The following is a 26620-nucleotide window of genomic DNA, read 5'->3' as shown; positions in this document are numbered from 1 at the left end:
AGTAAATGTAAGCGTTACTACCCTTCTCTGGCAATATGACAATGCGATATTGTGATAATACATTAATGGAATCAAACCGACAACCATCAGTGGCTCTATCAGTATGAAGAACACTACTATCACTCATTTGCTTTGCTGTCATTTTGTTTGTAACATTGCACATGAACTGTATTTGCAAAATGCCACTGAGCATGCAGGAAAATCCAGCATAAATTAATACAATATTGATCTTAGAAAAAGCAGGTCACGCATGTATATGGTGATAACGATACACAGCATTAAGACACTTCTAGACAGAGCTTTGGAATTATTAGCATTCAGTAAAGAGCTATTATGCTACATTATGGGATGTGTAATTTGTGAGACCTGTGCTCTGCATAACAAGTTTTTAAAAAATCATTGTATGGTTTTAATGGATTTGAAAGACATAATCTTAATCAGCATACTTTGCTTCAATTATTCCATCTAACTTATTTGAACTTTTAATGTAATGTCATCATTTCACCTTTTTCCCCCGATTTGAGATGGGTGTAAATTCCTTTCCGTCACACTGCCATCTTCTATCTCGTCCTTTTATACAGCCATCTATCCACATTCTGTACTACTTGTGCTCATTAGATTTGTGTGTGTGCTGGAGCCTATCCCAGCTGACTTGGGCGAGAAGCAGACAATTTTTAGGGATGTAAGAGGAAGAAAAAAAAACGACTACAACAACTCCACACAGGAAAAGAGTTCAGATACTTGTAGCAATGACATTGATTGATTATGATAGTTCTACAAGTATTTGCTTTTTTTAAATTTATTTATTTATTTTTTTTGATCGCATGCTTCAACAATCTTGTATAGGGAAATGCATACAGTTAAAGTATGGTTCATATTGTACTAAATTTACTTTTTTATATTCTAATAACAGTCTAGTGCAATAGCTGGAGGAAGAATTGCTTAACATATTTGAATGCCACAATAAATAGACAGGTATGTACTTTTCGATTGTTACATTACTTTGATATCGAAGGATATCATGAAATTTAAGCAGATAAAGAGGTTATGTGTATTACAAATTTACACTAATACTGTAGTTTAGATTTAATATTTAAATATTGCAAAAAATGTACATTTTATTAAGGTTTTTCTGTTTTTTTTTTTTTTATTTGCTTCAGTATTAAAATATATAAATCGCAAGAGCGCAATGGAATCACGTTTTTCAAATTTAGTTGTCACAGAATGTGTGACGTACATGATCACTTCTCTTATACATCGAACAGTTTTTGGATATCCAGCTACCTTTGCTAAAATCTCACGGGATGAAACTTGAGTGACGAGGCTTAAAAAAATAAAATAAATAAATAAATAAAACATGCTCAAATCGCAATTATATTTTGCCAATTTTACAAATATATAACTTTTTTTTTTTTTTTTTTTTTCTTTAATCATTCCAATGGAAAGCTCATTTTAATTTTGAAAATATTTTCCTAATGAAACAATATTACCTGTTATCTCGGAGTCTATCTGTGCGACTTATTTTTCTTCAGGTCACATATAGAGAACCAGTTCTCATATCAATACCTACAGTATATACACATTTAGACCACTCACATTTATACCTTCCGACAATTTAGAGTCTGCAATTAACCTAAAAAAACATGTTTTTTGAATAAGGCAAGACGTGGGCTTACACAGTGCAAACCAAAACAAGCACACAGTGAACAAGCAAACTCCACAATAGAAGATTTGAGCCAAGACCCCGTAGGCAGGAGCCTTAATTCGGACCGCCAACCCCAGAAATGTGCAAGCCCCTTATCTGCCATGCCTTCTGCAAGTCCCAGTACATTAAAATGAAAAAAGATGTCACTTCTTGTTTTCCTAGCTAAATGTTGAAAGCATAAAAAGTACAGTGTACTGTCTTTATGTAAGGTACTGTCTGTACTGTGAATGAAGCAGCCCCAAATAAGCTGTTATTCTTCAGTTTTGCTGATATTTCACAAAATTTTACTGAAATATGGTATCTTGTGCAAGTTTCTTAAGATGTGAAATGGTTGATGTTAAAGCTACACTTGGTGAGAGCCAGCTCATGTGATCAGACAGCTGCAAGGCATGTGTGAATAGAAAAGGACATATTATATTGAACAGACCAGATTCTGCTTTATTATTCTGATTTTCAGAATACTATTTTTTGTTCCATAAAACATCTGCACAACAGGGGAGGCGACACTGAATTTCTGAGTGAACATGAGAACACATAATGAAGGTAGAAATGTGACAGGAATATTGGACATAGTGATGCAGGCTCACCCACTGAGACCCAAATGCAAATCACTACTAATCAAAATGTTTACCTCAAAATTAATGTCTTTGTGATACTGCGCAGAAAGAACAAAATAGAAAGAAGGAAAGTTATTTGGATTTATTATTGTAATTATAAATAAATATGTCTCAGAACACCTGCTTTAAAAATGTCACACTTTTTACATGTAAAGTACAATTGACTAAATGAATGGGTATGCATTAAGCATTTCCTGTACAAAATTTCGGTGGTATTACAATTCCCGCTGATATTGTTACAAGCCAGTGGGATACTTTCTCACTAAAAAACCTATGTCATTAAATTTTTGACCACCTGAGGTTGTGTAATAGCCCAACACTGTATATTCAGTGCATTGGTGTAAGTACTGTACATCCATCATACAAACAACTGCAAATCACAAAACACAATGGAAAATAAGAAAAAAAGACAAAAAATGACAAATGCAAATCACAAAACACACACACACATTATATATATATATATATATATATATATATATATATATATATATAAACTGGCAAAACAAAAAACCCAACGACAAATTACTTAACACAACGACAAATCAGAAAGCAATACGAAATGGAAAATGACAAGACATTTAGATGTTTGTTAAATTTTTTTTTGTTTCATTTCGTCATAGTGTTTAGAGATTTGCCATTGTGTTATTTTATTAGGGCCCGAGCACCAACTTTCGCGAGAGCCCTATTGGAATGCAATGGATTATTTTTTTTCTTCCTATGGCAAATGAAAATGGCCAATTTGGAGGCCTGAACATGCTCGAAACCTTTGCACTTACATGCGGCTTTGCGTAAATTTCAATACATTTGCAACATTGCGAAAAAAATGTAACAAAATGGCTCAGTGGCGCCCCCTTGAATTTTTAAAAATGGCCGCCCCTATTAGGTTTTTTTCAACGCAAAGCGATTAAATTTGGGGAGTCGATAACTTGTGCAAAACTGCTCCAAAAAGTCTCTTGGACCCATGTTCCAAACCCAGCAGAAAATGCAATGAATGCTACATTTTTATGGATTTACAGGGTGTACCTTTGACCTTGTCACCTAGGGAGTTAAATGGATCGTCCTCAAAATTGGTGAGACTGTTCATGTGAATTATGAAATTTTAAATTATCAAAATGGTTTCATTCACGGGCTTGACCTGGGCAGGGTGCCAAAGTCGGCCATTTTTTGGCAACACGACAAATTCAGTAAATGACTAATACATAACTCCCTGATGCAAGTTCAGTCTTTTTCATATCTGGCATGTATGAGAGGTATCCCAGCCTGAACACGACTGCATTGAAATATTACCCATTAGGCCTGGCGCCCCCTATTGGAAACAGGAAACGCCCTTTTTTCCGAGACAGGCTCCTCCTCCAAGGGAAAAAAATCAATTGACCTCAAATCTGCATCAGGGGAGCCTTAAGACATGTGTTCAGATGTTTGATTTAAAATATTGAGGTTTCGTTGAAGCGGAGGGGACCAAACAGGAAAGTGAAAATGACCATCACCATTTGGCTCACCATCTACACTAACTATCTGCACCAAACTTCCCGTGCATGGTGAGAGTCGTACCCTGAAGGGTCCTGTAGGGGTCATTTGCATCAATCCAACATCGTCAACTAGCGGCAACAGAAAGTCACTCATTTTACTTATACATGTCCAATTCTTAACAGGTTGGTCTTCGTAGTTACAGGACCATTTACAATACTACATTTTAAGGCCCATGTCCACATGTCTCTGTTGCCATGACGACCCTTTGTTCGCCATAAAAAGGAAATAGATTTTTTTTCATTGATTTAGCTTATAGAGCCACAAAATTTGGCACACTTGGTCGAAATGGCCCAATTAGAAGATTCATTTTGGTTTTGAATAACGGCATGGCTGCACCGCTGAGTAGCGCCCCCTTTTTTGTAGGACCCTCTTCAATAGGGTTTTTTTCTCCTAGGTGTGAGTGTCAATGTATTTTTAATCCCCCAAAATAGAGGCGAGTTTTAAGCAAGTTAGGTTCTCAAGAGATGATGAGAGGGGGGTGATCTACCACCACCCTGACCTGCGTGCTGTCTGAGTTGCGTGACGTCCGTCATTTTTCGAACAGATCATGTGAATAGCACCTTAGAAACTGTCCTTTGCTTTTCTTAGCCAAAACTACACCTGAGGAGGCAAGATGGATATTTAGAATTTCTTTAAACCTAAGCTTTGAAACACTACCAACAACAACTGAGCTTGAACCGAGGATTGAACACGAACAGTGTCAAGATGTATATATACACAGTATAGGCCAAAGATTTGGAGACACCGCAAGGGTGGATACTTTGAAGAATGTAGAATATAAAACCTGTTTTCAGTTATTTCGCTTTTTTTTTTTTTTTTTGCCAAGTACATGATTCCTCATGTTCGTTCATAGTTTTGATGTCTTAAGTGAGCATTTACAATAGTAGTGAAAATATATAAAACACAAAAATGATGAGGTGGGTCCAAACTTTTGACTTTTGTCATGTTGAGTCTTCAACATGTTCCCCCCCCCCCCCACACACACACACAAAAGTAAACAATTATCATAGATCATCAACGACTGACTAGAGGCAACAATGCAATTTAACCATCTTCCTGAGCGGCTTTGCTCCTGAAGACATGGGGGTGCTAGAGCCTATCCCAGGGGAAGATGCAAGGTCACACTCTGACCAAAAAAAATAAATAAATAAAAAAGACTTCCACAGCCAACCGCTTTCATTCATTTCCTATATTGCCAAATGTATCACATTTGATACAACTAAAATTTCATGATTTTGAGACTAATTCAGAATTTTGACATTTATTTTTGAAAAAAAAATGATGGATGCAAGTCAACACATGCATCTGCAGGTTCCATGAAAAAAACAAACAAACAGGATTTAGCAAGGATTATAGATATTTGAGCGCTTATTACACATATTCATTTTGACTTTTCTTTTTACAAATTTGAAAAAAAGGTTTCATTAGGACCTTATTTTTCAAATTTTGGGATTCTCTGATAATTGCTTCATATTGCTGGCATTAAAGGGTTAAGTACATTGTCTATCATACCAATTCTTCAGTAAGAAGCACAGCAATAGTTTGTGAAAAAAAAAAAAATGAAGCAAAAAAGCGCGTGTTTAATTTACTCCAAATGTAAACATTGGTTTCATGTATGACGTGAGGACAAAGTTTGTCGCAGTCAGTGACGTTTCCACAGTTAAATCTTTGATTATCAGTGTCCACGTGATGGCGCCACAAACGCAGAATTCGCACTTCGCACTTCTTCACTTTCCTCGTCGTTCTAAAGAACCCTGGTTTAAATGTGCGTGTGGATGATAGGCCAAACCGTAGAAAAATGTCTTCTTTTTGCCAAATAACCTGCTACGTGTGGACATGGCCTCAGACTCATATCCACACCTGCAGACAATTTAGAGCATTCAATTAGCCTAACACGAGGTGTGGGAGGAAACCAGAGAACCCGGAGAAAATCCATTCAAGCATGGGGAGAACGTGCAAGCACTAAACAGACTGGCCAGAGAACAGGATTGAACAATCGATCTTAAAACTGTAAGGTCGTGCTTTCACAGTGCCACTGGCAAGAATGCAAATAACTCTCATCCTTCAGTTGCAGGGTGCTCCCCCAAATGGTGCCCTGTGGTTAAAAATTGTCGGATTACGATAGCATCGCTATGTACAATAAGTATCATGCGTAATATTTTTTTTTGTTCTGCTTGTTTTTCCTTTCTTTGTCTCCCCCCGAAATTCTTTTATGTCTGCTGCTTACACTGAATTAAAAAGCACACTATTGGGACTACACCTAATTCCCATGTGGCACATTAAAAACGCTCTCCAAGTCCAAGCAGCTGAAAAGGACAGGCTTAAAAAGCGAATGCTATGGCTAAAATTAAGGACATACTATAATGTAATTTAAAAAATTATAATAATAACCACAACACAAGACAGAATTGTTTCCTTTGTAAGATGTTGGCGTATTCTTCCGCAAATAGCAGGTGTCAAAAGTGGAATAAATTCATTTGGAATGCATGACAAGTTCTCAGTATGACATGATTGTACTGAATTCAAATGAGGTGTGTTGTTTCATTGCACTATCTGCCAACTCCAGGCAGGTGTGATGCAATTCTGAGATATGATGGGAAAGAATGTTATGGTTTATCGTATAAACCTAGATTATAGTTTATTTTTTACAGTTCTATGGTCATTAACCTTCACCTCTTTTACCACCCTCCCAGGTTCCTTTATAACGAACTATAATTATATAAAACAAACAAACAAACAAACAAACAAACTATGTGCATACATATATACATCCAAAAACACATACATTTTGTTGTTGTTTTTTTCCCCCCCATACATTTTTTCATTTACTACACTGCTTACTCTCATTAGGTCAACCTGGAGCATATCCCAGCTGACCTTGGGGTGAGAGGCAGGGTACACCCTGGGCTAGTTGCCAGCCAATTGCAACTTATTAATACTCTGGATAGGCATCCATTCACAGCTACAAATTGGGTCTACATTTAAATTGAGACGCAGGCTACTGGAATGCAAGTACTCTGAGGGAACCAACACAAGCATGGGAAAAGGAAAACTTTTCAGAGTAAATCTGTGGCACTAGGGTGTGAATCAGTCTGACACCGTGCCATATGCAGTGGTACCTCTACATAAGTTCATTCGTTCCAGGACCTTTTTTGTTAGTCGAAATAGTCGTATGTCGAGCAGGATTTTCACATAAGAATAAATTATAATTCCATTAATTCGTTCCACAGCCCAAAAACCTACATTAAATCCTTAATAAATACTGCTGGTACTATTACAAATGGTAATTACACACAGCAAAACAAATAAATTATAAGTAAAAATAGGAATAATAATGCTAATAATTCCTGTTATAATATAACGAATTGGGTTCTAATGTGACAGATGTTTTTTGCTGTACCTGAACGCACCGCGTAGCTGACTTGACAGAGAGAGGGAGCGGTGCAGTTCAGAATTTACGTTCACTTTTAATGTTTTGTTGAGAACACCGTCAAATGCGGCTGACAGTGGGCGTTTTGTGTTGGACAAGTTCTGAAATAAATGATAAAAACCTGATGAAGCTAGCGATTTCTTTGGCGATGTTACCACAATAATAATTGTCACCTTAAATTATAAAGACTGGTGAACGGTGGTTAGAGGAGGACTGTGAAAAAATTCACCATGCGTCCATCTGCGGTTCTGTCATGTCGTCGTATTTCGAGCACGTTGTCGGATGTAGAAACAAATGGCGAGTCAAATTTTACGTCGGATGTCGAAAAGATCGTGTGTCGAAGTGATCGTATGTCTAGGTACCACTGTATTTTGTTTTTTGCATCAATCACGTTACCATTTTTCCAAAGATTAAAGGCAACTTTAATATCCAATCTTAACAACCCAAACTATATAGTGATTTTATTAACGACATTAACTGAAAATAAATCCTAACATATATGACCCAGTGTTAAAGCAACTTAAAGCTGTAAGTGGTTGCGCCTCTGCTAGCAGCAATAACAAATTAAGTGATTTGAGGATTATACAACAGTATGTCAGTTGGTCATTAGCCAAGACTTTTTTTTTGGACACTCTCAGTTGGGCTCACTGGTATGAGCACTTGAACCTGAGTGTGCAAAAATTGCCTGCAGTATTTTTTAGCTGACAGCAGAATTAATTATTCAATTTATCACCATATAATATCCAGGTCATGAAGTAGCATTTTGTGAGCAGAAATTGGAACTCACAACTAATATAAATTTGCCCCAGTATTTTCCTTATTTTTGAGTAATTATGTCAAAGGTGGGTTACATTTTTTTTACGATGCTCGCAAAATTTAAAAGTAGTTTCCTTTAACTGCACTCTAACGTCTCTGTCTCAAGTCATACCACTTACTAAGGAGGGTGTGCCGAACATAATTAATATTACACAAGCTGATTTAAACCCTGGCTGGATAAATCCTGGTATCCCAAATTTGCTCTTTGAAAAGAGCATTTTCCTGTTTCAAACTCACCTGATTTGGTTCTGGTTGCGTTTTTGCTTCTGCAGCTAATTCCTTTGTTTGATGCTGAAAGCAGTCACTTCCAGTCTGTTGGAAGATTAAGAAAAAACATGAAAAAACATGAGAGATATCAACATAGGTCCCAAGAAGGTGAGTGCAGGTGGTGAAACAAGGAAAAGGGTGACGCTTACCTATGAATTTATGATGAAAATGATAGGAAAAAAGGAGTGCGGTGTGTGCGTGTCAGTGAACTGGCTCGAAAATATGGCCTGAATATGTCTACGATCTCAATAGTCCTCCTCCGACCTCCGTTCGCCAGTCTTTATAAGTTAAGGTGACAGTTATTATTATTGTAACATCAGCAAGGGATTTGGTAGCTTTGTCAGGTTTTTCATAATTTATTCCATAAATTGTGCAACACAACACAGCTATTGTCCGCCGTAGCTGACGCCAACAACAACAACATGAAAAGAGAAAGTAAAAACCTTCCACTCTTCAGCACCTCTCACTCTCTTGGCAGTGAGAGGTACGTTGGTGCGTTCAGGAACAGCATGTAAAACACAACCGCCACATAAGAATCCAATTTGTTACATTATTATTATATTCTGATTTGTCTTTATAATTTATTTGTTTTGCTATGTGTAATAGCTATTTTTAATTGTACCTGCTAATTTGTCATATTATAATGTTTTCTTATGGGAAAATCCCACTTGATATACAACCATTTTGACTTACTAACCAGGTCCTGGAATGAATTAAATTCGCATGTATTTAACTGTATACCTTATGAGTGATTCACATGCTTTAAGACGTACACCACCAACTATGTCTGTTCGGACATTTCACCTCATTTTTCTAAGTAACTTAAATTTTCACGGAGCTTCGCGCGCGCACGACATCTGTTGCCTGGTATACCAGACTCAGTGCTTTTCCAGCTACTATATGTAAAGTCTGGTGACCGATCGGCAGATCAAATTCCTAGGGCGGAGCAAGCCACAGCAAACAGACAGCGGAGTGGACCAATCAGCGACGGGCGGACGTGCCGTTGATAAAGCGACAAGAAACTCTAGCGCGAAACATACGAGGAGTGCGGAGAACGGAGAAGTTTATTCAACATGGCTAGCGCGAGACAGACTTTCGGTTTTAGCGACTCGATGTGTCTTTGGTCATTTAAAATTAAATTCACCGGAGATTGGATTCTTGGCTCTGCCGTTCGCTATCTGTGTTGTTGTGGAGACGATTTCCAACGTGCAAGAGTTACGTTGCTCGTTAAGAACACCTCATGCAAATAAACAAATCTGATTGCACGGATGATTTCATTCTGGCTCGAGAGGCTAATAAGGAGATTGGTCCCAGACTCTTCTCAGAGTGTTTCAAAAATACAGGGAGAATAGTCTAGCGGTGCCAGGCAACGACATCTGTGGCCAGCAAGGCCGCACTGATTTTACAGTCCCAAACAATCACAAGTGATCAGTTGAGGATTTTCGGTGCATTCCTACAAAGTACTCATTTGAGGACAAAGTCAATGTCGTTGTGGTACTCTCGTTCTTCAAAACTCTTGAATATAGCATGTGTAAGTATGTAGCGTGTTGAGGATATTTCCGTAACCTCCGAATACTGACATCATGACAACACTGCAGCTCAACTACCGCAGTATTTTGAAATTCATATCGCTCCCACAAATACAACGGTAATATCAGCAACGGTAGGCTATGGCACAGCCTTAATTCAAGGTCAGCTCTTAATGCTTTTGGGCAGTGTGTGCTGGCCCTGCACAGAATAAGCTCTTAGAGATAATGAATGGTTGGAAGGAATACTTGCATTAGGGTATAATTTAAAAATTGACACTTACAGCAAAAAAACTCTTGACTGCCAACTACATTCCTCTGGTTTCCAAATAGTTCTGCTGAAAGGATTCATTTGAAAAAAAAAAAAAAAAAAAAAATCTGCAACTGAGTGCTATGCTGAATTGAAAACGAGTATGAAAGCTGTTATTGCAAGTGAGCAGAGATAGTCAATAATTGACATTCTCTATTCAAATTACAGTTAATCTGCTGCCACACTGTCAGTGACATGCTTCTCTAGGATACGGGCAACTGTGACATTTCAGCTGTCAAAGCGTAACTCCATTACTTCTTCAGAGTTGTGAAAACCAAAAGGCTTTATGAGATCATAAGAAATTCTTGACAAGAGGCTATCAAGAACTAAAAGAGATTTCTATTGATAGACAATAGTGTTAGTTGACCATGGTGGAATGTCCTAGAGCAAAATAGTATTTGCGAAAAATGTCTGAAGGGGGATCATTCTGTAATGAAATAGTACCAGTGGTAAGGTTCATTGTTTTCTCAAAAGTGATTGTTATTTTGGCATGGTTGCAAAACTCCGACAGCAAGAGAGAATCATTCTTATCCAGAAAAGAGAAGACACATGCAAATTTGAGGGAAAATTGGTTTCCATGTGAATGTTGCCAAATACAGTATCATGGAGTTGCTGCCACTGCCCAAGCAATCCGGTCGACGGGGTGGGTGGTCAATGATGTTAGGCCATATGTATGAGCTTCAGTGGCTTCAGACTGCATTGACTCACATTGACTCATCCTCTTTTTTTTTACCACAATTAAGGATTGTAGTAGATTGTCAAATAAAACATGCAGCCTTGAAACGTTCAACACTTCCTCATTTAATTTGTGTTCATACTTTCATGTACAACACAATGACAGACATTAATATAGCGCCACGTCTGGCTGAGTGTATATTGCACATTACCACAAGTATGTTTGTTTAGACAAGGTGATTGCCACCTTGCATATTGTTATTATTGAGTGACAGTTTTGCACTAATCATAATTTATGTAAGTAAGACCAGATTGAAATGTGATAGAACAGCACCCTGAACCTGGCTGCCTACCTACTTCACCTAATTGACTAGATTGACTGTCTGGCTAGCTGGGTAGCAGACTGACTAGCTGACAGACTATTTGGTTTACAGACCGACTGACTGACTACCTTTTCTCTATGTGATTTCGTTTCAAATGGTATATGCACTTTCTTCTTTCATTATCGCATTCATGAAGAACAGAGGTGGAGTCTGTTGTATGAATAAAATGCTCTTAATCCCAAGGGATTATTCTGTGTGTATTAACAGAGTTAAATTCCATGGCACTTTCTGTTCTAATAAAGAAAAAATACGTTTAAATAGAAGACATTCCGAATACTTTGTTTTTATTTTGCCAAGAAATCGTAATCGATATTGGAAATTGGGTTTGAGAGAAAATAATCGCAATTGTCTTTATCAGAAAAATTGAACAGCCCTTTTAAAAAAAAAAACTTTTGTTTTAAATGCTATTCAAAGGGACCCAATTTACTTTAAAACATAACCAACCACAGCATTTAGGCCACTGGGACTTTATAAAAATAGCCTATGCAGGAAGCTGCATAGGTTGCGCATATCTGATAAAGCTACTTTATTGGATACAATTATGTTGTGCAAGCAGTCATAATGTGGTGGCTGATCAGTAGACAATTTAATTATGTTGTTGGTTATAGTGCCAGTGCCGGTGCCAAGCCCACCAGTTTATGTATTTCATCCTGGCAGATGGGAAATAATGACACTCATGATTTACATTGTACTATTAAATATCCTTTTTTTTTTTTAAAAAGAAATCACTGCACATTTAAAGCATGCTACCTTTTTATAGTCATAGGTAAAAAATAACAGTTTGAGATTAGCGCGACTAAGGCTATGTATACACGTAGCAGGGTATTTGGCAAAAATAACTTTTTCTATAGTTTGGCCTATCATCCACACGCACATGTAAAGGAGGGTTCTTAAAAACGCCGTCCAAAGACAAGATGTGCAATTTCTGCGTTTGTGGTGCCATCATGTGGACACTGATAACCGAAGATTTAACTGTGAAAACGTCACTGATCGCGACAAACTTATATATGGAGTATATTTGACAGGTGCTTTTTTTGCTTCCATTTATTTACAAACTCTTGCAGTGCTTCATATTAACGAACACATGTGAAGGATGGGGGTATTCTGGACAATTATTTTTCACGCATTGTTATGAATGTACTTAAAAATGAATGAGAGCGGTTGGCTGTGGAAGCTCTTTTATTTCTACAAACATGCTGGTGTGTATGTAATTTTTTCCCCTCAACTTATTAGTGCAGGATCCTCAGTTTTGAAAAACCCTGCTAGGTGTAGACATGGCCTTAGGCTCAAGACAAGAAGTCACCAATATGGTGCTGATGGGACACAGGGAGCCCAAATGGACCACATGGCTTGCTCATTTAAAATGTTGCACATTTACTGTAACTGCAGGTTGCATTCTAATTCTGTAATTTTTAAACAACTCGGACAATGCACAACTTTCAGATACACTGATTAAAGTGATGCAGACAATAGTTTAGCTGATGCCTACAGAAATAGAAAAATCTGATTAAATTAGCACACTTCATCTAAAAAGGACACCTTTAAAAAAGAAAAAAAAGAAAAAAAAAAAAGAATTTCTGTAAATGTACAACCGTTCACATGTTTGGGGTCACACAGACAATTTTGTGTTTTCCATTAAAATAACCTTTTTCTTTTTTTTTTTTTTTAAATCAAAAGAGTTGGAAAATGAATAGAAACTATAGCCAAGACATTGACAATGCTATGAATGATGACCTTTTATTTGAAATAATAATTTTCTCCAACTTTATCAACTTTATACCAAAAAAAAGAATGCTCGATTTGCAGATATTTTAGAATTGCAGACATTTGGCTGTTAATTTTTTTAGGTAATCTAGAAAAACATCCTTCCCACTCGCTTTCATCCCACTCTCTTGAAATGAGTGTAGCAATATTGAATAGAGATGTAAATCTAATAAATCGTGATCCCAATAAATTCAATCCAATCATTATCCCACTATTATACTACTACTATACTAATTGAACGGTTTCAAGATGTTCCACTTCAAAATCGACTTGTCCTTGGAACATATCACACCCACATATCAAGACATGCATCAAGACATCTTTGTTGAAGAGGCACATACATAGAGCATGAATTATTTTGAGAAATCCTGCGGGATTCGCATGGGATAGAGTCAAAATTTTATTCATCTCGTGATTGGGACAGGACAGCAATAATCAGCTCGAGCGGGAACACATAGATAGACGAAGATTTTCACTCGGGTTAACCGAGGACCGAAGCGTCCATTTTTGTCTCGACTTGCATTGGCATATTAAAAGAACTACACATACCAATATCCCAAGTATCCAACACTTCGACTTCCGGCTATTCAAAATGGCTAATGGTGGAGGTGAAAACCCGAGGAGAGACCTACACATGAAACTTGAAAATAATGACTATTCAGTTAAACTGAAGGAGTTTGTGGGATGACTGTGTAAGTTATTAGAAAACTTCTTGAGAGTGGAACGCGACGGTGCAACTACAAAATACCATACCATACCATACCATACCATACCATACCATACCATACCATACCATACCATACCATACCATACCATACATTATCTTCTGCTTGCTCCGAGATCGGGTCGCGCGGGCAGCAGTTTTAACTACTACAAAATATGTGGCGTGTAAAAAATGCACGGGACTAGTGAAGTACTGTAGTGATTCAGGGACTAGTGGCCTCAAGACATGTACAGTGGGGCAAATAAGTATTTAGTCAACCACCAATTGTGAAAGTTCTCCTACTTGAAAAGTTTAGAGAGGCCTGTAATTTTCAACATGGGTAAACCTCAACCATGAGAGATAGAATGTGAAAAAAAAAACAGAAAATGACATTGTTTGATTTTTAAATAATTTATTTCCAAATTAGAGTGGAAAATAAGTATTTGGTCATCTACAAACAAGCAAGATTTCTGGCTGTCAAATAGGTCTAACTTCTTCTAACGAGGTCTAACGAGGCTCCACTCTTTACCTGTATTAATGGTACCTGTTTTAACTCATTATTGGTACAAAAGAAAACTGTCCACAACCTCAGTCACTCACACTCCAAACTCCACTATGGCCAAGACTAAAGACCTGTCGAAGGACACCAGAGACAAAATTGTAGACCTGCACCAGGCTGGAAGACTGAATCTGCAATAGGCAAAACGCTTGGTGTAAAGAAATCAACTATGGCAGCAATTATTAGAAAATGGAAGACATACAAGACCAATGATAATCTCCCTCAATCTGGAGCTCCATGCAAGATCTCACCCCGTAGCGTCAAAATGATAACAAGAACGGTGAGCAAAAATCCCAGAACCACACGGGGTGACCGAGTGAATGATCTACAGAGAGCTGGGACCACAGGAACAAAGGCTACTATCAGTAACACAATGCGCGGCCAGGGACTCAAATCCTGCACTGCCAGACGTGTCCCCCTGCTGAAGAAAGTACACGTCCAGGCTCGTCTGCGGTCCGCTAGAAAGCATTTGGAGGATCCAGAAGAGGACTGGGAGAATGTGTTATGGTCAGATGAAACCAAAATAGAGCTTTTTGGTAGAAACACAGGTTCTCGGGTTTGGAGGAGAAAGAATACTGAATTGCATCCGAAGAAAACCTTACCCACTGTGAAGCATGGGGGTGGAAACATCAGGATTTGGGGCTGTTTTTCTGCAAAGGGACCAGGACGACTGAACTGCGTAAAGGAAAGAATGAATGGGGCCATGTATCGAGAGATTTTGAGTGAAAATCTCCTTCTATCAGCAAGGGCATTGATGATGAGACGTGGCTGGGTCTTTCAGCATGACAATGATCCCAAACACACAGCCAGGTGTGGCTTCGTAAGAAGCATTTTAAGGTCCTGGAGTGGCCTAGCCAGTCTCCAAATCTCATCCCCTGAGAAAATCTGTGGAGGGAGTAGAAAGTCCGTGTTGCCCAACGACAGCCCACAAAACATCATTGCTCTAGAGGAGATCTGCATGGAGAAATGGGCCAAAATACTAGCAACAGTGTGTGAAAAGCTTGTGAACAGTTACAGAAAATGTTTGGCCTCCGTTATTGCCAACAAAGGGTACATAACAAAGCACTGAGATCAACTTTTGGTATTGACCAAATACTTATTTTCCACCATGATTTGCAAATAAATTATTTTAAAATCAAACAATTTGATTTTCTGTTTTTTTCCCCCCACATTCTGTCTCGCATGAATGAGGTTTACCCGTGTTGACAATTACAGGCCTAATATTTTCAAGTGGGAGAACTTGCACAATTAGTGGTTGACTAAATACTTATTTGCCCCACTGTATGTAAAACAAATCCAGGTGAGTGTCACATTCAGCTGGTTGTCAATTTTCTCATTTCAGAGTGTGTTCCCTGGATACAGGTGCATCCAATGCTCATCAGCTGCGTGTTTAAATGCAGGCGACCCAAGCAAGGGTGCCAATAAATTAACTTGCCGGTCGCCATTCGCCACTTGTACATTCTAGTCGCATTGTATTTGCTAACTTGTTCCTCAGCCGCTTTTTTTTTTGTGATTCCGCAACTTGTGCAGTTATTGAGTGTATTTATTTGTTTCTGTCTTGTTGGCTCTTTGCCTACAGCTCAGTTTTGGTATTATTGATCCCTGTTGACCTATTGTCACAGACCCTTATTGTTATTCTAAAAAGGAAAAATCCACTGACTTTCCTAAAGAGAAACTTAAACCGATTTATGACCCTATGCCGTAGCCTGACGTGCACCTCCAAAAAATCCTAATAATATCTTATGTCAACACGCATGACGTCAACGTCAAAGGACTGTGATTGGTCCGCTCAGAACGTTGCTTCCTGTTTAGCACAACAACAGCGCCATTTTCAAACATTCGCTATCGTCTTCTGTGTCGCCTACGCTTCAACATTTGTATTAACAACATTTGTTGTTCAGTATTGATTAGCTGCAGCTGCAAATACACATATTCCATTTCTGTTGCCATTGCAGTCAATGACCGGTGGAAAACTAAAGGAATTCAAAAAGACAAAAATCGTACAAACACTATGCCACACCCCTCTAGTGGCATGGCGGTGAATTACATAGCGACGGGTTTCCTTGATGCAGAACTTCGAATGCTCGTTGACAACATAGGGTCTACGCTGTCGCTACTACGTCACCGCAACGCAGGAGTATATATCAGCCTCAATTCTACAGGAATGGGACGGAATGTGATTTACTTTTTAACTCAGTCCCGGAATTGGAATGAAATAGGAATTTTTCGTTGGGAGCGGGAGGGAACGCGATTGAAAATCCACTCCCAATTCATGCTCTAGTGCACACTCCTACGATTTATGCTGATGGCTATTTATTCCACATTACTGATACTCACGCAAACAGGTACAGTATATGATAAGTAAACCCAATGGAAAATTATAACATGCCATTCTTTACAACATTATTGCTTTTTGTCCACACAACAATAAAGAGATTTTTTTTTTAAATGCTGGTGATGGATTTGTATGGATGATGGTGGCTTCAAGCCCTTGGGTTGCATTGTTTAATTACTGTTAAGGCTCACCTCCTCCATCTGGCACTTTTTCACGCCACCACCTTCTCTCCTCATTTCGCCAGTGTTCATAGAGGTTTTGCCGGTTGTGACAACTCTCTGAACTTTAGAGATATCCTATCAGAGGGGAAAAACAACATTTTAGCAGTGGGTTAAAAATACAAAGCAAGAATGGCTAACAAAAGTCAATCAACAAATGTATTCATGAAATATACAGTGGGGAGAACAAGTAGTGAGGGACAGAATCTAATACAAAAATCCAGAAAATCACGGTGTATGATTTTTAAATAATGAATTTGCATTTAATTGCATGAAATAAGTATTTGATACATCACAAAAATCGAACTTAATATTTGGTATAGAAACCTTTGTTTGCTATTACAGATACCAAACGTTTCCTGTAGTCCTTGACAAGGTTTGCACACACTGCAGCAGGGATTTTGGCCCACTCCTCCATGCAGATCTTCTCCAGAGCCTTCAGGTTTCGGGGCTGCTGCCGGGCAACACGGACTTTCAGCTCCCTCCATAGATTTCCTATCGGGTTCAGATCTGGTGACTGGCTAGGCCACTCCAGGACCTTAAGATGCTTCTTACGGAGCCACTCTTTAGTTGCCCTGGCTGTGTGCTTCGGGTCGTTGTCTTGCTGGAAGACCCAGCCACAACCCATCTTCAGGGCTCTCCCTGAAGGAAGGAGGTTGTCAGCCAAGATCTGGCGATACATAGTCCCATCCATCCTCCCCTCAATACGGTGCAGTCGTCCTGTACCCTTGGCAGAGAAGCAGCCCCCAAAAAATGATGTTTCCTCCTCCATGTTTCACGGTTGGGATGGTGTTCTTGGGGTTGTACTCATCCTTCTTTTTCCTCCAAACACGACAAGCCGAGTTTAGACCAAAAAGTTCCATTTTGGTCTCATCCGACCACATAATCTTCTCCCATTGCTCCTCTGGATCATCCAGATGGTCAGTGGCAAACTTCAGACATGTCTGGACATGCACTGGCTTCAGCAGCGGGACCTTGCGTGCGCGGTAGGATTTTAATCCATGACGGCGTAATGTGTTTCCGATGGTTTTATTCGAGACTGTGGTTCCAGCTCTCTTCAGGTCATTGACCAGGTCCTGCCGTGTAGTTCTGGGCTGATGCCTCACCTTCCTCATGATCAGTGATGCCCACGAGGTGAGATCTTGCATGGAGCCCCAGAACGAGGCAGATTGACCGTCAACTTGAACTTCTTCCATTTTCTAATAATCGCTCCAACAGTTGTTACCTTCTCACTAAGCTGCTTGCTTATTTTCCTGTAGCCCATCCCAGCCTTGTGCAGGTCTATTATTTTATCCCTGATGTCCTTACACAGCTCTTTGGTCTTGGCCATTGTGGAGTGGTTGGAGTTTGTTTGTTTGAGCATGTGAACAGGTGTCTTTTATACAGGTAACAAGTTCAAACAGGTGCAGTTACTTCCGGTAATGAGTTGAGAACAGGAGGGGTTCTTAAAAAAGAACTAAGAGCTGAAATATTTACTAGTTGGTAATGTATCAAATACTTATTTCATGCAGTTAAATACAAATTTATTATTTAAAAATTATACAATGTGATTTCCTGGATTTTTGTATTAGATTCCGTCCCTCACAGTTGAAGAGAACTTATGATACAAATTACAGACCTCTACATGGCTTGCAAGAGGGAAAACCAGCAAAATCGGCAGTGTATCAAATAGTTGTTCTCCCCACTGTAAAACCAAAAACAGCAGTGTTTTACTGTAAACATTAAATGAATTACATAAACGATTAGGAATATAATTAACTAAAATTCAATATTAGTTCGTTGTGTGTAGTTCACTGCCATAAATCATAGTATTCCATGGTGCTATTTCAAACAGCTTCAATTTTGTTTGGGAATTTGCTTGTTTTTACTACACATGACAGCAGCTGTCATGTTAGTCATAAGGCCTTGTATAGTACTGTATGCTGTGCGTGCACTCTTTGCAACAGCTCCACTCTCGAGACATTAACCAGTCAGGCAATGTTTGTTTTTTTTCCCCATTGTTTACACAGTCATATAGGAAATGTTGCTCCAACAGTTGTGTTTTTCGATGAGCTCCTGAAAAAAACACGGGGTATACGAGCACGAAGTGACTTTTGTTACTAAGAAAAAAGCATTTACTTTTTTTCATATTATTGTATTGATGAGCTAGTGTCCTTAAATGTGTTTCATTCTTCTTTTTTTGTCCTTACACTAATGTTAAACACAAACAAAAACATACTTTTTAAATTAAGGATAAGGAAGAAATAGCTCTAGAAAGAAAATCAATGTTATGATATATTTCTTTTAGCGAGTCTAAATGTCCAAAACAAAGGTGAAAGAATCATCCACCACATTAAGAGACACCGGTCCAAATGAAACTGCCAGTGGCAGCTAACAGCTCAGGGCTATTATATTGTAGTTTCCTTCCCAGCACCAAAAGGTCTCTTGAGAATAAAAAGCAAAACATTTTAGGGATGAATACAAGCTATTTTAAATTCCTTGTCAAACTTTTCTGTCAAGAAGCCTTTTGAAAGAGAGGCAGTTTTGGGGAGGGTAAGCATCTCATGCAATATTTCACACATCTTGACAGCAACCATCAGCAAGCAAAAGCAGCCACTGAACAGCAATAGTGTAAGGACTAAATATAAAATGCTGTTTTTGCTTGTGAGTTGATAATGCATGTATCCACCATATGTACACCATATATATATAAATATGTATACTGTACATATATCTACAATCAAGAACAGTGCTCAGGCCCCTCCAGAATCAGCTTGGATTACTTTGATTAAAATTGCATGCTATTCGACCATAAGACACGGCTCTTTCCCTAAGACTCTTAAATATGAAGCAACTGCCACTGCAATCTTGCTGATCTCTGCGTCCTCATACTAATGAATCTTTCACCAGTGAGTGGAAAGTTGTGAATGTAGGCAATACCAAGGCCATGAGAGACCCTACTACATGAGAGCGTCTATTCGATGATATCATTATAGTAACTCTAACAAGAAACAGAGATTGGTGTCACTGAGCACTTCAACAAACGACTCTGCACTTAGCCTTTTTAGTTACCAAATGATGACGCTACATTAGCATGTAAAGTGTGGTACAAAACACAAAAGTAATCTAAGTGGAAACCAGAATTTCCTTTCTGAAGGAAGATTTATTTATGTTATGATCATAATGATCGGAGGTATATTTTTGACCACTGCTGACCATCAGGATCCTGTTCTTCAGTGCAATTCAAAAGACAAGTATCATTCATAGATAACATAATTCGCAGGGAACCGATAAGTGTGTTTCTGGCTTCTTTGTCAACTATCAAATCAGATGTTGGGAATTCACCTCCCTCCTTTTCAGCATTTGTGAAATGGAGTAGCATACAATTTTAGGTAGAAGTTGCAGTACATATACTGTATAGTACTCCTTAAAGGGGCTATACATCGTCACTTTCTTACTCCCGACTGCCACCTCCGGCCTCAAGCGTAACCGCAGCCTGTGCTAAGCTCGTGCAAGGCGTAAATGCTGGTACGAACACGAACATAATGTCACGAGCCTTTGGCCTATCAGATCAGCACCAGGAACGTATAAACCGCAAACATGATTGTTTACAGTTAGTAGGAAGTGTTTTTGGCAAGCGGAGACTAGAGGGAGGATCAGTGAAACAGCGCTACTGCTGCTGGGACGCGCGTTGACGTGTATAGGCGTGTGTTCACCGAAAGTGTTCGACCCTTAACTCTCTCTAATATATAAATTTTAACATAAAGTATTTTAGTTTTTATTAAACCAATATTGTTTTGTATTTCAAGTTCTTTGTTTGATCACTTAATGACTGCCTTGAGAGAGATTTGGCAATAATGACTGGCTTCCGCGACAAATGCGTGTAAGTTCAGAAGGGTAGTACACATAGCAATTGTAGCATGATGCATGTATTGTGGCGCAATGCAATATTATGTATATATATATATATATATATATATATATATATATATATTTTATTTTTGAGAGTGACAAAATAAAGATGAAATTGACCAAACTAGCTATCTCCATACAAGAAGCCTGTGTGATTTGCCTCTCCATTAATGTTAAATATATCCCCCAAAAAATAAGAAAAAAAAATCAGCCCTATTGCCTTTGCACTTTGTGGGTTTATGATGTAGTATTCTTTACAAATTTGTTATCTGTATTCTAATGTACAACAATCACAGACAACATGCACCAAAAATGAGGCTGACGCCATTGACAGCTTTGCTAATACAAAACACAAACATACCCACCATGCCACATGTGTGCGGATATTAATGGTTTTAGTCATAGATCTTATAAATAATGCAATTGCACTGAAAAAGCATAACATATTACTGTATTCATCCAAAGCTAGATTAATGTGTTTTATTATTGCCAAATATAGTTGTGGACCATTCTATGAACAGAAAGTGCAATTATGTGCTGTTCCAAACACATAATTTTAGAACAATTTGGCAGGGATTTCAATGAGATCTGGCACACCTCCATATAAGCAGACAGAGTGGACAGATGGAGCACCCCAGTAATCTTTACAGCAAGGGCTGACTCAGATTTATCAGACAGCCAGTCAAAGTGTACAGCGCTTAAAGGAGATAATGGAGATAATAGACCTAGAATCTTACCCTGCAAGTGAAGTGCAGCTATTTTTAATGCAAATTAGGAAGAGGATGTGGTGTACTAACCCATTGCTTTTTATGTGTGTATTTTGTGTGTATGGTTTGCCATGGAAAGTGCTTCACAAGGGGGGAAAAAAAGGTGTCAAGAAAATACACCTTTCAACCAAATTGCCTTGTACTGTTTAAATGTGGGCACAATAGCATCAGTTGCAACCTATATTTTTTCACAATGTCACCAACACTTGAGAAGATGGTGAAACTGAGACATGAGAAGGAAAAAATAGGGGAGAAAAACATCTTTCTAGCATGTCAAATATCTGAGGAAAACACTGAAGAGACACAAAGCAAATTGAGACTGCTTTGACGAGGGAAAAGCCTCTTAAAGACAGAATTGCTCACCAGGATCATGGCAGATAAGACACAGCGGTGCTGTGGCCGACCAGATGATTTCGAAGTGCCTGCAGTGACTGCCTTTCAGAAATCAGTTCTAACACAATCTCTGATTGGGGTTGACATGATTGCTTGGTACAGGGATAGTATACATAGCAATTGTAGCGTGATGTGTGTTGTGGCGCAATGCAGATATATAATTTTTGGGAGCGAATTAATACAATTAATTATGAAATTTTGGGTATTGTCCGAGATGGAGCAGGGTGAAAGAATTACATTTGTAAGATCAAGGGTTCAATCTCATGTTGTCTGTGCTTGTGTGGCGTTTATCCAGGTACTCCAGTTTCCTCCCACATACAAAAACATACATGACAGATGGATTTAACACTCCAAATTCTCCCTAGCAAGACCCTGAACTGGTCGCCAGTCAGTCAGAGAGAGACCAATAACACTCATATGTGCGCCACCACTGAGTAGAAACTGAACACACAAAGTTTTTCAGTTGTTTTAGTTTCTGTCGTTGTAAAGAAACATCAGTAAATTTTGCACTGCAAAGTGAAAAATGAGTATTAGTTAACTAAGACAATCATATTGCTGTCTGACCAAAATATTTGAACTGTTTGGTGTATCTTGGTATAACATTACAGTGTGCGAACCACTGTGCGAACCTTTCTTTGAACAAATCCATAATCCGCGTTTGTGATTCCCGAACTTATTTTTGCTTTTTTCCCCCGGGCTTTATCCATAGTCACATATTTAATACAAGTCATGGACAGTGTGACTTTTGTGCAGGCAGCGTGAGGTAGGTTCCCACTCAGTGGCAGTGAGATTGTGAGTGCAAATGGTTGTCTATCTCTGTGTGTGCCAACTAAACTGGTGGGATAGCTGGGATAGGCTCCAGCACCCCGAGAACCCGACAAGGAACTGCAGTGTTGAAAATACATGGATGGATTAATTTTATACTTTTATTTGTGGTTTACGCAATGTCTGTGTATTATTGAGAAAATATGTGTATAATAAAAGTCAATTAAATGAACCTAAACTATTTTCTTTGAAGCAATAACTCCTTAAATTAGAAAATAAGACAAGAGGTGATTTGATTAGTTGACTAAGGTAATTTAAGTTTCTCAACCACTCAAAAGAGAGCCATCAGTTACCAGATGAAAATAAATCTTAGCCGTTGTTATATCATTGGCGTTCTTTATGACACATACTTTTAGTTCAAGGATGGCTGACATTCACTTTTCAGTACATCTTCTCCGAAATATTTCACAGCAAAAGTTTTTCTTGCATTATGCGTTAAATGAATGACACTGACAAAAATACTGATTTACCTTGGCATGAGGCTGTTGAAAGGTGACTCTGGAGCTGTTGATGAGTGATGAGTATCTGTACATATGGGAAGGAGTGGTGGCAAATCTGTGGTTGCCGCTGGGCTGGTTGTGCAGGACAGCTGAGAAGCAGATGTGAACGGTGTCCTTTAGTGCCTTCAGCTGAGACTCCTGTACCCAAAAGAGATTATGCACAATTTTTAAATTCTAAAATGTCTCTTGCCATATATGCGCTTGATGAATTGATTTTTACAAGATGCCAAGCTACAAATCCACTTTCAAACAGTTGCAAAGCAATGTTAGTAAGGAAATCAGTTATGTCGTGAGAGGTGACGAGCCTTTAAAACGTTGTGTAGAACAATAAATGGGCAAAGCGTTTCGAGGTTTGCTCCATTTATGGGAGGAATCAAAAATGATAACGTCTGAAGCCTTGCTGGCTGTTTGTACTACATGACTGCTTTAGGAAAAGTTTCCAGATTGACAGCAACATAAACTTTTCAGGGTTAGTAAAAATTTGTTTTTTTTTAATTAACCCGCATTCAGCTCTCAGAACAAACATATCACAATAATAAAAATAAATAAATAAATGAATGAATAAAAAGTTTTGAAATTATTGTGTTTTGTATTTTCAAATTTTGAGGCCTCATCTTCAAATAGCGGACTGTGGTCTGGATCCGAACTTAGTTGAGCTCTCATCTCTCAGCTCCACAATCAATTACTGTTTGAAAAAAAAGAAATTGTTTTTTTTTTTCCTTCAGATGGCTGCCACAGACTGTGAACACAGCGTTACTGAGTTTTATGGTAGCTCCTGTTCTGATCATGTGAATTGATTAATCAATCATTTTTTGGATGAGGACTCTGGCCTCATGGCTTGTTGTAAATTTTGAGAAGTTGGCTCAAAAACCATTTACGGTATATAATCAAGCCCTAGACCATGCCATGGCGAGAGCTTGTAAAACACTTTACAAGCTCTCTTTACGCATTTTATGTATTTTTTAACCGGTCCTGTTCAGCTGCTTGACATGGAGAATGGGAATCTGAGTGTCCTATTGGTCTGAACAGTTTTAATCTATCACATGGGAGTATGATATACTCCCATTGTGATGATTATTCATTGTGTTTCGTTTATTAGAAGAAAGCAGCGAACAGGAAGGGGTTTTGGGGGAGCAGAAAGGGAGATAGAAAAGCAGACAGAAGAGAGAGAAAAAAAGAAATACATTCAACGCCTACACTACGAATATTGTAGCACTATTGTTAGTCAATTGTATTTGCGGTTGACAGCATGTGGGGGGCCTGATGACCGACGATAAAAAAAAAAAAAAAAAGGGAGGGGTCAGAAAGTGATGTGATTAGGTGGGGTCGAGCGTAAACAAATTGCCAATGTGAGGTGTAGAACCCAGTATTGTGTGAATCACTTGTAGGTGTGGATATGTTGACATCCTATTCTATGCTGCCTAATCGCTAGTTCTGGCACTGATAGTTTGTCTACTTGAGGTGTCTAATTGCACCCAGTCATGTGTGAAGCCCATAAGATGTGTGATAGTCCCACAGACAAGTGGAAATGCTGCGCGGGGCCCGTCCCAGGGCCGTGGCACCTGCCCATCCAATCGGTGGTGTGAGCCAGTGCAGCCTGTCCCTCCTCCAGCAGGTCCAGCAAGGGGGCCACCGTCATCCCACTGGGATCCAGGGTGGTTCCCTGGACTAGGGCCAGGTCCCCGACAGTAAGCCATTACCTAGCACCATGATGGGATTGTGCGGGCAGGGTAGTGCAGCAAAATATGAGAGCCCAGCAGAGGACAGTGGGACAGCTGCATGGAAGTTCCAGCCGCATTCCCAATGCCCCTCGCCGCTCGCTGACGCCCCCCCGTGGAGTATAATGTATGTGGTGTGTTAAAAGAAGTGCAGGAATGGTGGGGTCTGCGGTGGGGAGGCAACTGTCACGTCACCCCACCCCACCCCCCAACCCCCCATACCGGTCCCAGCCACCCCACAACCTCGGTGTATGATGCATTAAAATCAAGGGGGAGCCGGCCCCAGACTGCACGGCCCCGTTCCAAATCTTCCCCGAAGACATGAATGTTATTTTTTTAAAGTTTGAAATTAAGCCTAAACTTCAGACATTCTCTTTCTCTTATTTCTTTCTTGCTCACTACCATTACATCAAATTATTTGAATGTGGAGTGGTGCTTGAGTCTACAATAACATCATTCAGTGGCGAAAACTCACTGAAGATTTTGAATCATGTTTTCTTCACCACGGTCATTTGTTCTGAATTTGCTCTTTAGACTTGACAAATTTCTTTTCTCATACTTAATGGCTTTTTATCCAATGTATTTAAAACACTGAATCAATGTGTTCTCAAGGATATCCTGATGTGAGAAGTGTGAACTCTAGGATAAGATTTAAAGAAGTCTTAAAATAAAGCAGCCATACTAAAGCATGTAAAGTACTCACCTTGTCAAGTGCAGTCTTCTCCAATTCTTCCTTAGCGATGGTTAACTTGTGTTCCAAGTCCATTAGCTGCTGCCCCTACAGAAAAATGGCTTTGAATCAAATGAACACTTCAGCATTTTTCCCCCACAGTACTATCTCAACCAACCAAGTAATATCTTAAAGGATCGATAAAAGTCATCATCATATTCATACACTGTACCATATTTATGAGGTGCAGGATTTAAAGGCATTTGTCTTGAAGTCTTGAACCAGCGACCAGTGAATTAATAGTAAACATGCTGTTTTGACATTTACATATTACTTACAGTATATACTGTATATATATATATAAATAAATGAATGAAAGAAATGCAGGATGTCAGTTTAAAAGATAAAATTGTGTTTTAGAGTGTATTACGGAACAGTGTTTTATAATGAGTGTCATACAGTATAAGCAGACCCACAAAACCCATAATTACTCTCATTGCTCAAGTTCAATCCTCCAACTAAATAATAAACACAAGGGGCATTCATTTCACACAAAAGCACATTACCAGAAGAGCCAAATGAATCTCATTATTAATGGCTTTACCATTACGATGAAAACAATTGTGATCATTTGCAAGCAGATTACATAAAGTTAAAAATTGACCCTAGTGGTGTACTTTGAATCATTATCTTTTATTATGGTTCTTTTATTGCTCTTTTGAAACTGAATATTTGCCATGCTTGAAACAATCAAGGTCATTTACAGTATGCCAACAAATAAGAAGTACAATTTATTGCTTTGCATATCCTTTTTAAACATATTACAGAGCCCCCATAGGTATTGAGTCACAATGTTGAGACACTGAATATTTGCCGAATTCACCAAATTCCAATGCAGTTTTCAGGTTTCAACTATACCATGTCTTACCATGAAATACATAGGATAGGGCAGTGGTCAACGCGGCTCTTTAGTGCTGCCCTAGTGGCTCCCTGGGGCTTTAAAAAAAAAAAAAAA

The 26620-nt window shown here is 38.7% G+C and overlaps 1 protein-coding gene across 1 annotated transcript in view; it reads right to left on the bottom strand.

Annotated features, from left to right (window-relative positions):
• Positions 1–26620, bottom strand: part of luzp2 (leucine zipper protein 2) — a 227077-nt gene that overhangs the window by 8707 nt on the left and 191750 nt on the right. The window contains exons 8-11 of the mRNA XM_057833100.1: positions 25639–25713; positions 23188–23355; positions 16815–16919; positions 8339–8413 (exon numbers count right to left, since the gene is read on the bottom strand). Of these exons, the coding sequence (XP_057689083.1) occupies positions 8339–8413; positions 16815–16919; positions 23188–23355; positions 25639–25713 (423 nt within the window). The remainder of the gene's footprint in view (positions 1–8338; positions 8414–16814; positions 16920–23187; positions 23356–25638; positions 25714–26620) is intronic.

Source organism: Corythoichthys intestinalis, chromosome 1, assembly GCF_030265065.1.
Source record: "Corythoichthys intestinalis isolate RoL2023-P3 chromosome 1, ASM3026506v1, whole genome shotgun sequence".
NCBI classification, from domain to species: domain Eukaryota; kingdom Metazoa; phylum Chordata; class Actinopteri; order Syngnathiformes; family Syngnathidae; genus Corythoichthys; species Corythoichthys intestinalis.
This window is presented reverse-complemented; position numbering and strand designations above follow the sequence as displayed.